At 40.5% G+C, this 17,974-nt stretch overlaps 1 protein-coding gene across 7 annotated transcripts in view; it reads right to left on the bottom strand.

Moving 5' to 3' along the window:
* Positions 1-17,974, bottom strand: part of LOC134352588 (THAP domain-containing protein 5-like) — a 31,141-nt gene that overhangs the window by 278 nt on the left and 12,889 nt on the right. For 2 of the 7 annotated variants that reach the window (XM_063059862.1, XM_063059864.1), the window contains 2 exons: positions 13,552-13,607; positions 7,151-8,245 (listed from right to left, as the gene is read on the bottom strand). In XM_063059862.1, the coding sequence (XP_062915932.1) occupies positions 7,151-8,245; positions 13,552-13,607 (1,151 nt within the window). Of the gene's footprint in view, positions 1-715; positions 812-7,150; positions 8,246-13,551; positions 13,608-17,974 lie in introns of all 7 variants that reach the window. The other 5 variants (XM_063059863.1, XM_063059865.1, XM_063059861.1 and 2 more) reach the window with 4 other exon arrangements.

Genomic DNA, 17,974 nt, shown 5'->3' with positions numbered 1-17,974 from the left:
AACTTCCTATGACATTGTACACATTGTCAAATTGTGAAATACAGCTTATAAAATCAGGACTTATTCCCCAAATTTAAAGAGTAAATTTTGTGAAATTCTCCCAGAACTACACAAGTTCCATGCAGTTTGATGAATAGCAGAACAAAGAGCAAAATTCACCAAGTTACTCTTACATGGTACACTAACTGCAGGTTAACAAACCCAACACTTAAAATGATCTTACAATGATGTACCAAAAATCTAGCCACAAACTACCAAAGTGCATGCCCATAATCTCAGTCTTGATTTCTGAAGCAGGGAATGAAGACAAGATACTTCTACTATGTGGGGATTTTAAAAGTCAGAGTGAAAGTATTAAAAATAAATCAAAGTCAGAATTATGTATTCAGCTGTCACTAGTTGCTATTCTGACTCCTTTAACAAAAGTAAGACAGATATATTTGTTCAGTGATTTATAATATTGTAACCTTTTTAAAAAGCTGTATCAGTTTTAATCCCTGACATGCAGACCTTGAGATGATGCAGTGTTAGCAGCCCACAACATTGTGCAGAAACACCCTGAAACAATTCTGTTTCAGTGATGCTGTTTATTATTTCAGAACAGGATTTCATTCTGCTCTGATCCCACTCTATGCTACAAACAAAGGATACACATTTCCCAGCCTATTATTCAATATCCTAACAACTAAGTGCTCCACATAAATTCATAACCTACCTTAAGACACCTACCGCATGACATTTCACGGTAAAGCCTTGATCAAGCTTACAACACACAGGAAATACTGGAGGAACTCAGCAGGTCAGGTTGCATCTATGGAGAGAAATAAACCAACGACATTTCGGACCAAGACTCTTCACTGGGACTGGTAAGAAAGGCGGCAAAAGCCAGAATAAGAAGGTTGGAAAAGGGCGAGTACAGGTGGGCAGGTAATAGATGAGATCAGGTGAGGGAGAAGGTGGGATGATGTGAAAAACTTGAAGTTATAAGTGGAAGCAGTACACAAGGCCCCAAACAGTACTTCCAGGTGAGGTGACACTTCACCTGCAAGTCTGTTGGGGTTATTTATTGTATCTGGTGCAGCGTCCTCGAAATCAGGGTTACTCAACCAAATTGGAAGCCCTGTCTCTCACAACAGCTTGGATCTCCTGGTGGCCACTCATTTCAACTTGAGTTCCCATTCATGGTCTGACATGTCTGTCCTGGGCCTCCACTAATATGTAGACTCTAACCTGATGGCATGAACATTGACTTCTCTAACCTTATCTTTAAACCCCTTCACATACCATTGTTTTTATGTTTTTCCTATTCCCATTCTGACCGCCTTCTCACGCTTCCTCTTCTCCCGGCTTTGTGATCTGCCCATCACCTCTCTCTGTTCCCCACTACCTTCTCTATATTTCATGGTCCACGGTCCTCTCCCATTAGATTCCTTCTTCAGCCTTTTACCTCTCACACCTGTCAGCTTCTAGATTCTCAAATCATTCACCCTCCCCCACTCACCCACCTTCCCCTTCACTGGGTCTCACCAATCACCTGTACTCCTCCCCCTTTCCATCCCTTTTCCTAACTTCTGCCCCCTTCCTTTTCTGTCCTGATAAAGGGTCTCAGCTGAAATGTCAACTGTATTTCCCTCCACAGATGTAGCCTGACCTGCTGAGGTCCTCCAGCATTTTGTGTGCGTGTTGCTCAAGATTTCCAGCATCTCTTGATTGAACAGCATGCGCAGAACTAAAACTGATACAATGACATTGCTCAATTTGTATTGTGGTACTTGCTATCAGAAATAAGTTTTCCTCAACCCCTCAAAATTCTGAGCAAACTTATATTCTCAAAAAAAATTTTCAATTTAAAGTTTCTCTTCTTCGCAAGGTTGTCAAGAATGTTATGTCCTCTGATAACTGGAATCTCTCATATCATTTTGGCACAATTTTAAATTCAAATTCCAGCCTCAATGTTTAATTATGAAATATGGAGCATCACAAACATTTCCCATGAAGTCTCTTCCAATATCTGCAATCTGATTGAGGAGGAACTATTTTAATTATATGCAACAAGAATCTATATTAAGACAGAATATTAAAGTCCCATAGCAAATATCCAAGGCTTCAATGTAACTTTTGAGATCTCTCTATTAGGATGAAAGCAACTATTCTATAAATGTGTCATGATGGGTACAAGCCTTTCCAACATCGAGAACATCTCAGAATCATTATCAGAATCAGATTGTATATCACTGGCATATGTCATGAAATTTGTTGTCCTGTGGCAGCAGTACATTGAAATACATAATAATAAAGAAAATTATATATTATAAGAAATATATAGCTAGTTCTGGTTTATTGGGACATCGGTTAATCAGGACAACCATTTATTTGGGAGAACTCTTAATGAACAAAAACAACTTGAAAACAGTCAGCATTCCTTTCCTTTATTTGGGACACTATACTGCTTAATTGGATAGGAGACTTGCAGAAAAGTTTCTAACTAGCGATAGACTTGTGCACGGTGTGTGTCTGTTAGACACTACACCATGTTTAAAGTGAAGTTTTTAAAATAGTGTCATTTGCATGAGTTTGTGTTCAAACACAGTATTTTTTGTCACTGATAGTTAGTGAGAAATAAGCAGCAAGACAAATGAGAACCATTTTGTTCACTGTGGTTTTAAGCGTTCAGGCTTGGAAATGCCAGAAATGGCCGGGGGTGATAATGAAACAATTTCACTACTTCAAGTTAGGAACTATGAAGAATTAAGGTACTGACAATCATCTTGAAAGTGACAATGAATATGAAGATTTGGAAGATGCAATTGTCAAGAGCATTGTATGAAGGCAGTCCATATCTACACTAGGTGTCTGCGCTGATTCGGCTAACTTACAGTCAAAGAACATGACAGCATATACTGGATGAATTCTTCAATCGAGAACTGTTAGGAACTAATACAGTTTTATAGTACTGTAGCAGTCCTGGTAGTGCTCTAATTTATTCTGCATTTCATTTAAATAAATAATTTATTACTCAGTTTATATTTTTTTTATACCTTTTTAACTATTCCCATGAAAAATCGGCTTATCGGACAGACAGTTAACTGGGCCAAAATGTACTGGTCCTAATTACCCAGAGTCCACTGCATATAAAAAAATAGAATTAAATAAGTAGCGTGAGAGCAAAAGAAAGGGAAAAAGGTAGTGTACATGGGTTCATTGTTCATTAAGAAATCTGATGGCAGAAGGCAAGGAGTTGTTTCTGAAATGTTGGGTGTATGTCTTCCGGCTCCCGTACCTCCTCCTTGATGCTTTTTTGAGGCGTTGCCTTTTGAAGGTGCCCTGGATGCTGGGGAGGCTAGTGCCCATGGTGGAGCTGGCTGAGTTTACAACTTTCTGCAGCTTTTTTCTGGTTGTGTGTAGTGGCCCCTCAATACCAGATGGTGATGCAACCAGTTAGAATGATCTCCACTGTACATCTGTATAAATCTGCAAGTGTCCTTGGTAACATACCAAGTCTCCTCAAGCTCCTAATGGAATGTAGCTGCTGTCGTGTCTTGTTTGTACTGGGCCAGAAAAGATCCTCAGAGATATTGACACCAGGAACTTGAAAATGCTCACTCTTTCCACTGCAGATCTCTCGATGAGGATGTGTATGTTCCCTCAACTTTCCCTTCCTGAAGTTCACAATCCATTCCTGGGTCTTACTGATGTTGAGTGCAAGTTTGTGATCCTGCAAGGTGCAGATGCCTCAAAAAGGCAGCATCCATCATCAAAGACCGCAGCCACTGAGGACATGCCTTCTTCTCATAACTATCAGAGAGGAGGTCGAGGAGCCTGAAGAGACACACTCAACATTCCAGAACAGCTTCTTCCCCTCCATCATCAGATTCCTGAATGGATAATGAACCTGTGAACACTGCCTCACTATTATTTTTCTTTTATTTTAACTCTTTTTGTATTACTTACTTAATTTTTTATATTTTTATTGTAATTTATTGTATTTTATGTATGGCACTGTACTGCTGCTGTAAAACAACAAATTTCACAACAAATATCAATGATAATAACCTGATTCTGATGTTCTTTGAAGTATAATACATTACTCTGAATTATATTATTAAGCAAACTTTTGAAAGAGATTTATATAATCATGGAAGTAATCTTAAAGGGAAATCTAGAAGGAAAACAGAACCAAAAATATTTATTGATGCAATTCTTGAATTTAAGGTTAGGCAGGTAAAGGTGAGGATATTAATCATGAGATGGCATAGATATATAAAAAGCTAGAAGCACTCAATCAGATTCTGCATAAAATAAAAACAGGGTCGTAAAGAGTGGTTTTGCCACATTGGAGATGGGACGTTATGTTGAAGTTGTATAAGACAGTGGTGAGGCCTAACTTTGGTCAGTTTTCGTCACCTAACTACAGGAAATACACAAATAAGGTTGAAAGAGTAGAGAGAAAATTTACAAGGATGTTGCTGGGACTGGAGGACCCGAGTTATAAGGAAACATTGAATAGGTTAGGACTTTATTCCTTAAAACACAGAAGACTGAGTGGAGATTTCATAGGGTATACAAAATTATGAGGGGTATAGATAGGGTAAATGCAAGCAGGATTTTTCCACTGAGGTTGGATGGGACCACAACTAGAGGTCATGGGTTAAGGGTGAAAGGTAAAAAGTTTAAGGGGAACTGAGGGGAAACTTCTTCACTCAGAGAATCTTGAGTATGTGTAACAAGCTGCTAGTGCAAGTGGTGCATGCAAGCCCGATTTCAACAGTTAGGAGCTTAGATAGCGACATGGATGGTAGGGGTCTGGGTGCAGGTCGATGGGACTGGATAGTTTAAATGGTTCATCACATACTAGATGGGCTGAAGGGCATGTGTGTGCTGCACTTTTCTATGACTATGTCTCTAACTTATTTTTCAGTAGTGGAGAAGGTAGGGGTGCGATAGGTAAAACAAAAAAAAAACAGGGAAGTCTCTGGTAGGGTGAACCCAGATGAGCTAATGCAAAAGCAGCTTCCAGGACAAGATAATGCAATTTTGTCTGTGTACAGTGGATATAACAGGAAGATATGTCCTCTGACAACAGTGATAATTCGCTGATAGTATCTCATGTATTGATAACATTTGTGCCTAGCAGGTCAGACTATAAAAGTGGGGAAAAATTGACGACAGGCAGAAATGACCAGTCCTGATATAAACAGAAAGAAAGCCGGAGTAGGCCCTTACTATCTGGATTACAGAGCATGTCTTATGAGGATAGATTGAGCGAGCTAGGGCTTTTCTTTGGAGCGAAGGAGGATGAGAGGTGACTTGATAGAGGTGTACAAGATGGACAGCCAGAGACTTCTCCCCAATACAGAAATGGCTAATGCAAGAGTGTAAGCTTAAGGTGATTGGATGAAAGAATAGGGGGAAATGGCAGAAAGAAGATTTTTAAAAAAACACACATACAGTGGTGCATGCTTGGAATTCCTGCCAGGGGTGGCAGTAGAGGCCAATATTATGTTAGGGGCATTTAAGAAACTCTTAGGTAGGCGTATGGATGATAGAAAAGTGGAAAGGTATGTAGGAGGGAAGGGTTGTATTGATTAGTAGTGTAGCGGTTAGCACTACGCTATTACAGCTCCGAGCGTTCCGGAGTTTAGAATTCAATTCCGGTGCTATCTGTTACATGTTTGTATGTTCTTCCCATGAACCATATGCATTTCCTCCGGATGCTCCAGTTTCCTCCCAAAATACAAAGACATATTGGTTAGCAGGTTGATTGGTCATTGTAAAGTGTTGTGTGATTAGGCTAGTGTTAAATAGGTGCGTTGCTGGACAGTGTAACTCGTTGAGCCAGAAGGGTCTGTTCCATGCTGTGTCTCTTAAATCAAATTAAAACTTAAAGTAGATTAAAATGTCAGTGCAACATCATGGGTTAAAGGGTCTGTACTGTTCTACGTTTCTTTTGCAGTATTTGATGTTGGGTCTGGAAGGCTACAACATGTGGAATTAGATATGAAGTTCTTCAGATACATGCTGGGCTTCTGAGTAATACTGCAACAGGCTACAGTTAGAAAAGGTCAAGTAATGGTTGGCTGCTGAATCAAAGTGGCAGACAAACAGAAGCTCAGTGTCACTCCTGCAGAATATAAACGAACAGTAATGTGATCACCCAATCTGCATTTGGCTTTTCTGATGTAGGGAAGGCTACACCGTGAACACTGAATGCAGTGCTCCTGAATGGAAGAAACGCTGCTTCATCTGGAAAGACTGCTTGTGTCCCCAGATGGAGGAAAAGGAATGAATGAAAGCATAGATATTATATTTATATTATATTTTCCCATGGTTGCAAGGGAAAGTGCCACAAGACAGACAGCATTGAGTGTGGAAGAGCAGGGAGGATGGCTTTTGACAACAGAGGCCTCAGAGTTGCATCCGGGAGCAAGCTACAGAAGTAGGGAGGGAGAGAGGCCATGGAGTGTTTTAAATGCAAAAATGGAATTTAAAATTTGCTTTGTTAGATTTAGAGCAAATAGATGCTGGTGAGAAGAGCTGAAAGGTAAATGAGATTTTGTGTAAGTTACAATAAGGAAGACATACTAACTTTTACAAAGGTAAAGAAGCTAGCCAGGAAAGCAGGTGGTTTAGCCATAGGAGCAAAATTAGGCCCTTTGGCCCACTAAATCTGCTGCGCAATTCCATCATGAGTGAATTATTATCCTGCTCAACCCCATTCTCCTGCCCTCTTCCTGTAACTTTTGATGCCCTGACTAATCAAGAACCTATCAATCTCCACCTTTTGTCTTATCACTATTAGACTTCACAAGTTCGAGAATTTCTATTAACCTTTATGACATTGTATGTTGTTTATTAGGGTAGTGGCTAACATAACACTTTACAGCAAGGGCTTGATTCCCACTGCTTTCTATAAGAAATTTGTACATTCTCCCCTTGACTGTACAGGTTTCCTCCCACATTCCAAAGATGTATAAATTAGGATTAGTGAATTGTGAACATGTTCTGTTGGTGCTGTAAGTGTGGTGACACTTGTGGGCTGCCCCTAGCAAATCACGGACTGCGTTGGTCTTTGATGCAAAACAATGCATTCCACTGTATGTGACAATAAAACTGATAGAATCTCTTGATAAACATAGTTAATTCCACCTACCATCTCCATTATTTTCAATTTCTCCTCTGATATAATATTTTCCTTTCTCAGCTGGTCCACAAGATTTTCCATGGCTTTTAGACGGGCTGAATTCCTCCTCTCTCGTTGCTGTATAACTTTCACTTTTTTCTGCAGCCTAGCAACAATCTCTTCAAGCTGTTCAACGGTGAGGTCATTTTTGTAATATGAATGTTCATCTTGCACTTCCTGTGTATCACGTTGTGTGGTCACAACTGTTTCTACTGCCGCAATAATCGTCTCCGGAGCTATAGCTGAATGGTTTGGGTCAACTGGTAGAGTTGACATAATTGGCATAATGAGTGAAGAGGGCAACGTCAGCACTGTTTCAAAAGCAGACACAGATTTCAGAGGCTCAGTTGCTGCAGTCAGCAAATGTGGTGTCTGAGAAGGTAGGTTTGTGGGTGATAATGCTTGTGAAGTTGACTCTAAAGCTAAAGCATCAACATTCTCAAAAGCAGGCGTTGCAATGGCAGAAAGGACTGGTGTAGGAGGCTCTTGGAAGGATGACAATGTTTCAACATCTTGTTGGTCTTGTGCCGGTAATACAATTTCAATTGATGTAAACGTTGACTTTGGTTCATCACATGGCTGCATTGGTGTAAACTGTAAAGTTTCGACAGATGGCAGCATTGTAGTAGCTCCTACAGCATCAATTGATGCCAACGTTGATGCAAGTTGTACAGTTTCAATAGCTGCCACATTTTCAAATGGTAACACTGCTTGCTCTTCTAGTAAAGTTTGAGATGGTTCCACTTTGGCTATCTGTAGTGAACCAAAGGAATTCACTGCTGTATTTGGTAAAGATGTGGTATTTGTTGTCATTTTTTGGGATATAGAGTCATCACATGGATCAACCTTATCAAATTCAGTTAGTGAATTTGATGTTGTTGCCCCTGTTAAACGAGTTGATTCTGTTGGCATGGTTAGGATGGTAAGAGCGTGTGACTCGGTCAACGCAGGAGACCTATCTGGAACAGCTTCCTCTGGCTGCAAAAGTTCTTCTTTTCTTTGAGCTTCCAACTTCTGTTTTTGACGTTTATTTCCATTTGATCTAGCAATTGCTTTCCTTTTCTGCTGAAAGTTTTTTTTTTGAAGAGTTAGAAACTTTCATTAAAATTTTCCATTTCAAAAGTTTAATTTCAAAGTTACAAACAACACAACCTTCAATGAAATCATGCCAACAGCAGAACCATGACAGTCAATACAACATGCCACAAGCACATGTAGTAATGACTCTTCATTATTGGTCTAATATGATATTCTTCAAAATTGAATGGTTACATGCTTAAAGCTATTTATGACACCTCCCTCTCCCTTCTTGACCCATTTCTGACACTTTCCTCCCCTTTCCCAATCTCTGGACCATCACTGACACGTCCCTCCCCTTTCCCAATCTCTCTGTTTCCATCTCTGGAGACAAACTTTCCAACAACATATTTTATAAACCTACCAATTCCCAATTATCTTGACTTTGCCTCTTCCTACCCTGTCTCCTGTAAAAATGCCATTCCCTCGTCTCCGCCTCATCTGTTCCCAGGATGCAGCATTCCTTTCCTGGATATCAGAGAGGTTCTCCTTCAAAGAACAGGACTTCCTCTTCCTCCACCATTGATGCTGCCCTCACCTGCATCTCTTTCATTCCATCTTCCCACCATCTTAACAGTGTTAAGAGTTCCTATTGTCCTTACCTACCACTCCATGAGTCTCTGCAACTTCCAACACCTCCAAAGGGATTCTACCACTAAACAGATCTTTACTTTCACCTTTCACTGCTTTCTGCAGGGGTTTCTCCCTCTGTGATTCTTGTTCATTTGTCTCTCCCTACTAATCTCCCTCCCAATGCTTATTCCTGCAATTGGCAAAGTGCTACACCTGACCATTCACTTTTTCCCTCACCTCCATTCAGGACTCCAAACAGACCTTCCAGGTGATGCGACACTTCACCTGCGAATATGCTGGGGTTGGCTGTTGTGTCTGGTGCTCCCAATGCGGCCTCCTCTATATTGAGGCCCGTCGTAAATTGGGGGAACCGCTTCGTTGAGCACCTCCGCTCCATCTGCCCAAAGCAGAACTTTCCAGCGTCCAAACATTTTAGTTCAGATTCCCACCCCGTTTTGACATGTTGGTCTTCTTGTGCCCGGAGGCCATCCTCAGGGTGGAGGAGCAACAGCTTATATTCTGTCTGGGTAGCCTCCAACCTGATGGCATGTATATTGATTTCTCCTTCCGGTAAAAATATTTTCCCCTCCTCCTCTTTTTCTATTCTGCATTCTGACTTCTTACCTCTTCTCACCTGTCTACAACTTCCGCCAGGGTACCCTCCTCCTTCCCTTTTTCCTATGGTCCATTCTCCTCTCCTATCAGATTCCTTTCTTCCAGCCCTTTACCTTTCCTACACACCACCTTTGAGCTATCCTCCTTCACCTCCACCCATTTTTAGTGTAGCATCTTCCCCCTTCCTTTCCAGTCCTGAAGAAGAGTGTCAGCCCGAAACATCGACTGTTTATTCATTTCCATTGATGCTGCCAAATCTGCTGAGTTCCTCCCGTAATTTGTGTGTGCTATTTAAAACTATATTTTAAAAGAAAATTATATAAGCTGTCTTCATGCCCTAATTGACATGGGTAAGATGCGGAAAAATATGACACCTTGGACAGAACTTACAAAGTATTATTACCAAATTACATAAAACTTTACAGCACAAGAACAGCTCCTACAGCCCACGATGTCTACAATACCTATCTAAACTAATCCCACCTACCTGCACATGGCCTATATCCTTTTATTCCCTGCCTATTCAAATACATCTTAAATATTACTATTGTACCTGCTTCCACTCCTTCCCCGGCAGAATGTTCACACACCTAGTAAAATAAAACAAATCCCTCAAACCTGCTTTAAACTCTCCCCCCCCCCCTCACTTTATATTCATGTCTTCTGGTAATTGACATTTGCACCTGATTATCTACCCTATATGTACCTCTCAATTTGATTTACTTCTATTTTGTGTTAGGTTATCCAGGTAACAATTAAAGCACTTTACCACTTGACCACATCACTTTAAGGGAGGGAGATGAGAGAATCATTGAATTTCTGTTTATTATCTCGTTTATTTCCCCTACCCCAAAAAAAACTTACTTCACAGCATCTTCTATGACTTCAGAACATAGCTTTACAACTTATTCTTTCCTTTTAAATTGTGGTTACTGTTATATTGTGTATGAAATGGAGGCAAAAAAAAAATCGAGGCTTTCCAATTACAAATTTAATTTGGTGGAAAGTGCTTGTGCTTAGATACGAAAGATTAGAACCAAGTTCAATCACAGTGCCCTTCATGGTGTAATAAATACTACCATCCACTATGTGCCTCACAAATGAAGAATGACTATCCAGGAGAGACCAAAAAATAGAACTCACTCTATTGGAGCTTTCATTCAAACAGCTACAGTATTATAGAATTCTATGACTGAATCATAGCGGAGGCAGAAGCTCTCTGCATATATAGAGACCCTTTCATGTAAAAGTGAAAACAGACCTCTACCAAAGTGATCTAAATTAGTTGCAAATATTAAACACAAAATAATTGATGCACAAGTATTCACCCCCTTTAATATGACAAAATCATCACTGGTGCAGCCAATAGGTTTTACAAGTCATCACATAATTAGTTAAATGGAGATCACCATGTGCAGTCAATGTGTTTCAATTGATTGTAGTGAAAATACAGCTGTATCAGGAAGGTCCAACTGCTGGTGAATCAGTATCCTGGCAAAAACTACACCATGAAGACAAAAGAATACTCCAAGGAACTCCTCAAAAATATTACTGAAAAGCATAAACCAGGAGATGGATGCAAGAAAATTTCCAAGTCACTGAATATCACTTCAGTGAAGTGATATTAAGTGAATCGTCAAATGGAAAGAATATGGCACAGTTGTAAATCTGCATAGAGTAGGCCGTCCTCAAAAACTGAATGATTGTACAAGGGGTCTAGTGAGCCACCAAGAGACCTATGACAACTTTGGAGGAGTTACAAGCTTCAGTGGATGAGATGGGAGAGACTGCACATACAACAACTGTTACCCAGGTGTTTCACCAGTTGCAGCTTTGTGGGAGAGTGGCAAAGAGAAAGCCACTGTTGAAAAAAGAACTCCTATGAAATCTCAGCTAGAGTTTGCCAGAAGGCATAACGGAGACTCTGAAGTCAGCTGGAAGAAGGTTCTATGGTTTGATGAAACCAAAATTGAGTTGCATGGCCATCAAACTAAATGCTATGTTTGGCAAAAGCCAAACACCACACATCATCAAAAACACCCCATCCCTATAATGAAGCATTGTGGTGGCTGCATCATGCTGTGGGGATGTTTCACTGCAGCAGGTCCTAGAAGGCTTGTGAAGGTAGAGGGTAAACGAATGCAGCAAAATACAGGGAACTCCTGGAGGGAAACCTGATACAGTCTGCAAGAGAACTGTGACCTGGAAGAAGATTTGTTTCCCAGCAAGACAATGACCCCAAGCTAAACAATGGCTTAAAAACAAAGTTAATATCCTGGAATGGCCAAGTCAGAGTCCAGACTTCAATCAAATCGAGAATTTGTGGCTGGACTTGAAAAGGGCTGTTCACTCACGATCCCCATGCAATCTAACAGAGTTTGAGCAACACGCACAACACACTGGAGGAACTCGGCAAGTCAGGCAGCATCCGTGGAAACTCGGATCCACGTTTCCACGGATGCTACCTGACCTGCTGAGTTCCTCCAGCATGTTGTGTGTATTGCTTTGACCCCAGTATCTGCAAAGTATTTTGTGTTTAGAGCTTGAGCAGTTTTGTAAAGAAGAAAGGGGAAAAAAAAATGCAGTGTCTAGATGTGCAAAGCCGATAAAGACCTATCCACACAGATTCAAGGCTGTAATTCCTACCAAAGGTGCATCTACTAAATATTGACTTGAAACGGGTAATTATTCACAAACAACAGGAATTCTGCAGATGCTGGAAATTCAAGCAACATACATCAAAGTTGCTGGTGAACGCAGCAGGCCAAGCAGCATCTATAGGAAGAGGCGCAGTCAACGTTTCAGGCCGAGACCCTTAGTCCTGACGAAGGGTCTCGGCCTGAAACGTCAACTGCGCCTCTTCCTATAGATGCTGCTTGGCCTGCTGCGTTCACCAGCAACTTTGATGTATGTTGGTTGAGTAATTATTCAATTACTTTGTGTTTAAAAATTGTAATAATTATAATAAATTTAGACCAATTTGTAGAAATTTGCTTTCACTTTGACACAGGAGTCTTTTCTGTTGATATCAAAAACGCCAAATTAAATCCATTGTGATTCAATGTTGTAAAACATTAAAACATGCAAACTTTTGGGTTGGGGGGGGAAGAGGAGGTGAATACTTTTTATAGGCACTGTACACCTGGTTGGGCACATTTTGCACTAACTACAAGGCTACAGACCACTAACTGGAAGATGGGATTATTTAGTTGATGAGGTGGATATAAAGCACCCATTTGCCTCCTGAAAGTATACTTCTATAATTCTACTCTGCAATGTGTTTTATTTCCTCAGCTTTTCAACTGCAAAATTCAAGCAAATTATCAATTTTTTAAAATTTAAATTTACTAAATTTATTAACAAATTTAAATGTCACCACATACTACCCTGAGATTCATTCTCTTCCATGTATTCACAATTGAACAAAGAAATACAATAAAAATCAGTGAAAAACTACACATGAAGACTGACAATAAATGAGCAAACAGAAGTAAATAAATAATTTTGAGAATGTAAGTTACAATCGTTGAAAGTCCAAAGGTTGTGGTAACTTACAGTGACACTACTGTACAAGACAACTGTTAGCCTGAACACCTTTATTTTTCTAATTATACATGGGATTTGTTTATCCAAACTGGGGGGGGGGGGGGAAATCACATACAAATAACCCTCAGTATTCTGCATCATTATCTGGATTCTGCCCTTAAAGCCACCAGCTGTCTAGGGAGACAAAAGCAGGGCATCCAAACAGAGGTGCCCACAACTCTGCCCAAGAGAGTGAAAGTCAGTGCCTTCAAAAGAAATGTGGAGAAACTATATAATATAAAATTGGAGTTACTGTATTTCAAATACCATTCAAACATAAGAATACCAGCCCTTTATGACCAAAATGAATGGAGGAGAATGTTAGGAGGTTACGTACCCCTGCTTATTCCCCAGCAAGCTTTATTTCATCATTAACAGCTGAGATATGCAATATGACACACTAACTTTGGCATTACAATAAATCAAAAGTGGAACCAGCTCCTTTCAATACACTGCTGAGCTTTAGCTATCAAAAGATTTTTTTTTAAACTAAACATCTGTAAATATTAATTATCACCTACCCAAGAGCTCAGTGAAGGTTGTTGTACTGGGACACAAACCCCTCTTGAAACATCAACTGTTGGCACAGAAAATCCTTTATTATTCAATGTGTTTGATCACAGCTACTTTTCTGACACTTTCAAAACCCCTCACCTTTTAATTTTATAGCTGTGATCACAAAAAATGCTTGATATTGACTCAACTCCGGTACAGTGCGCTAGTTTTCTATTGGATTATTTTCACAAAGCTGAAAATTAAAACTATTGAATGAGGGGTATTCGGCACATATTATAATAATTGATTTACATTTAACTGCTTTCACACCTCTGCCTGTAACTAATTAACCAGTTATAGTCAATAATTAACTAGTACCTGCATAAGTTTCCAATGTACAAATACAAGTTTTGATACCAAGGAACACATTTAGAAAACTGGCATCACTGTCATTATATCAAATCCTGCAAATCCCTCCACAACAGCAGCATTGCAGGCATAACCAGCACCCTCCACAACAGCATTGCAGGTGTACCCAGCGCTCTCCATAACATCATTGTTGGCATACTCAATGCTTCAAGGACTGTAATGTTTTAAAAGGGCAGTTCATCACCACCACCTGCACAAGGACAGTTAATAATGGGTATTTAATTGCTGGCTCAGCCTGCAAAGTCCACTTCCTTTGAATAAATGTTTTAAAAGTCAACACATGGAAGATGTGTATTGGAAATTTGTTGAGATACTATAGATTAAGGAGTTGTCACATTGTATCTGAATATACCAGGGGTGATTGATAAGTTCGTGGCCTAAGGTAGAAGGAGTCAATTTTTTTTTTCAATTTTTGAAAACACTCAGTCCTCCAGCGGTCGTGGAGCATACGGATCCCTTCTTTGTAGAAGTGGTCTACAGCAGGGATGATTGATAAGTTCGTGGCCTAAGGTAGAAGGAGATGAGTTATACCGCTCTCGTTACATGCACGTGCAGTTCAAGTCTGAGTGAAAATGTAGAAAGTTTGAAGTTAATAACTCATCTCCTTCTACCTTAGGCCACGAACTTATGAATCGCCCCTGCTGTGGACCACTTTCTGGAGGTCTAAGACGCCGACTTCTACAAAGAAGGGATCCGTATGCCCCACGACCGCTGGGCTAAGTGTGTAAATGTAGGAAAAATAAATGTGCTAGGTTTTCTAAAATTGACTCCTTCTACCTTAGACCACGAACTTATCAATCACCCCTCGTAATACAACAAGAATGCCACCTTTAGTCAAAGTCATACAGGAAAGAATTGGAGTAAGTTGGATTGGAGTAAGCATCCTAGAGATGCTGCCTGGCCTGCTGCGTTCACCAGCAACTTTGATGTGTGTTGCAGGAAAGAATTGGGCTGTTTGGCCAACCAATGCTCAAAGTAGATTTATTATCGAAGTGCGTATATGTCACCATAAAGTACCATGACATTAATTTTCTTGTAGCCATTCACAGTAGAACAAAGGAATTCAAATGTATCAGTGGAAAAGCTATACAATCAACTAACGTGCAAAAGACAAACCATGCAAAAAAAAACGAGAATGCAAGTTTCCTGTCCATCAAGTACCTATTCCTCATTATATCCATACTAACATCATTTACCAGTAGTTGATCCTTGGCAATTCAAATGCTCTTTTAGATCTTCCGTAAATCTAAAAGAGGTAGAGCAGTGGATGTAGTGTATATGGATTTCAGCAAGGCATTTGATAAGGTACCCCATGCAACGCTTATTGAGAAAGTAAGGAGGCATGGGATCCAAGGGGACCTTGCTTTGTGGATCCAGAAATGACTTGCCCACAGAAGGCAAAGAGTGGTTGTAGACAGGTCATATTCTGCATGGAGGTTGGTGACCAGTGGTGTGCCTCAGGGATCTGTTCTGGAACCCTTTCTCTTCATCATTTTTATAAATAACCTGGATGAGGAACTGGAGGGATGAGTTAGTAAATTTCCTGATGACACAAAGGTTGGGGGTGTTGTGGATAGTGCAGAGGGCTATCAGAGGTTACAGCGGGACATTGATAGGATCCAAAACTGGGCTGAGAAGTGGCACATGGAGTTCAACCCAGATAAGTGTGAGGTGGTTCATTTTGGTAGGGCAAATATGATGGCAGAATATAGTATTAATGGTAAGACTCTTGGCAGTGTGGAGGATCAGAGGGATCTTGGGGTCCAAGTCCATAGGACACTCAAAGCTGCTGCGCAGGTTGACTCTGTGGTTAAGAAGGCATACGGTGCATTAGCCTTCATCAACTGTGGGATGGAGTTTAAGAGCCGAGAGGTAATGTTGCAGCTATATAGGACCATGGTCAGACCCCACTTGGAGTACTGTGCTCAGTTCTGGTCACCTCACTACAGGAAGGATGAGGAAATTATAGAAAGGGTGCAGAGATTTACAAGGATGTTGCCTGGATTGGGGAGCATGCCTTACCAGAATAGGTTCAGTGAACTTGGCCTTTTCTCCTTGGAGCGGCAGAGGATGAGAGGTGACCTGATCGAGGTGTATAAGATGATGACAGGCATTGATTGTGTGGATAGTCAGAGGCTTTTTCCCAGGGCTGAAATGGCTAACACAAGAGGGCACAGTTTTAAGGTGCTTGGAAGTAGGTACAGAGGAGATGTCAGGGGTAAGTTGTTTTCTCATATATAAATGCAGAGTGGTGAGTGCGTGGAATGGGCTGCCGGCAACAGTGGTGGAGGCGGATATGATCGGGTCTTTTAAGAGACTCCGTAAGTATATGGAGCCTAGAAAAATAGAGGGCTATGGGTAACCCTGTGTAATTTCGAAAATAAGTACATGTTCGGCACAGCATTGTGGGCCGAAGGGCCTGTATTGTGCTGTAGGTTTACTATGTTTTAAATGTTGTAAGAGTACTCGCCACCTTCACGTATGCCAGATTCCAATGTTCTCTGGGTGAAAGAGTTATCCTCATCTTTTATTTAAACAGTTTGCCCATTTCTCCAAACTTATGCCCACTAGTTTTAGTTGTCTTTCATTGGGAAAATTTACCCTTGGCTGGTCCCTCCCTCGCTCCAACAAAAACAGAACCCAGCCTATTAAGACTCTCCTCCTAACATCAACATTATGGTGAATCTCTCCAGTGCAATCATCATAAATGTACATGTTACTCACTGCAACTAACCCATGTTTCATTAAGTTGTGTCTTAACCTCCCTGTTCTTGTATTCCACATCCAGATAAGGCACGTATCCTTGTATGCCTTCTTTACCACCTTTATCTATCCATGCTGCCATCTTCAGGGATCCTTGGCACTTGTACAGTTTCCTCTCTTCCCCCTTACTCCTGGGGGGCCCTGTCATTCACTGTGCTTGTCCCACCCTTATTCGTTCACTATTTCACACTCACCAGGATGCCTCTGCTCTGTCCATTTTACCAACTCATCAATATCAACCTCTTCACTGTCAACAGCACCATCAATTTTCTCGAGATAACTTAATTCCTCTGATTAACTTGATCTATAAAATACCCAGCAACAGGCAAAAAGATATTGCCGGTGCCTTCATAGAACAGTATAAGCCCTTCAACGACAATATTATGCCAACTTGTGCTAAGATCAATTTAACACTTCCCTCCCACATAGCCCTCCCTTTTCTACCAGTCATGTGCCTGTTTAAGAGTCTCTTAAATGTCCCTTATGTATCTGCCTCAATCACCACCCCTGGTAGCCCATTGCACACACGATCCACGCTGTGTAAAATATTATCTTTGACATCCCCCTATGTTATCCTCCAATTACCTTAAATTTACGCCCTCAGATATTGGCTCTTTCCGCCCCAGGAAAAAGGCTTCTGGCTATCTACTCGATCTATGTGTCTTATTATCTTGTACACCTCTATCAAGTCACCTCTCATTCTCCCTAGAAAAGCCCTAGCTTGCTCAACTTATCCTTATAAGACCTACTCGTCAATCCAGGCAGCATCCTGGCAAATCTCCTCTTTCTAAAGCTTCCTCATCCTTATGAGGTGACCAAAACTGAGCAAGCACAAAAAAAAAACAAGTGTGGTTTAACCAGAGTTTTACAGAGCTGTAACGTTACCCAGATCAGTTAGCAGTTCCCATCTCTGTCATTAGGAGAATAAAAGTATTTGTTTTCAAAGTATTATCAGGAATGGTACAGAAAGGCACCTTACAATTTGCGGATTTTGTTTTGAAATGGGATTTACATAATCAGTTTAAATTTAATAGCTACACTGTGATAAATCAAATGATACAATTCCAATTGATTGAACCTTATGTAATTCTGTTAGACTATAAATTATTAAACTTTGAAGCAAAAGACACAACTGAACTAGCACACTTTACGATATTGTACTCTTTGCTCTTGCATGTCAGTATTTAAACCCAGTGGGAAATGCCAAATAAAGTGATAGTTTCCTAGCAGTCTAAATTAACTATGACAGTAATAACT

The sequence above is a fragment of the Mobula hypostoma genome, chromosome 10 (assembly GCF_963921235.1).
Source record: "Mobula hypostoma chromosome 10, sMobHyp1.1, whole genome shotgun sequence".
NCBI lineage: Eukaryota > Metazoa > Chordata > Chondrichthyes > Myliobatiformes > Myliobatidae > Mobula > Mobula hypostoma.
This window is presented reverse-complemented; position numbering and strand designations above follow the sequence as displayed.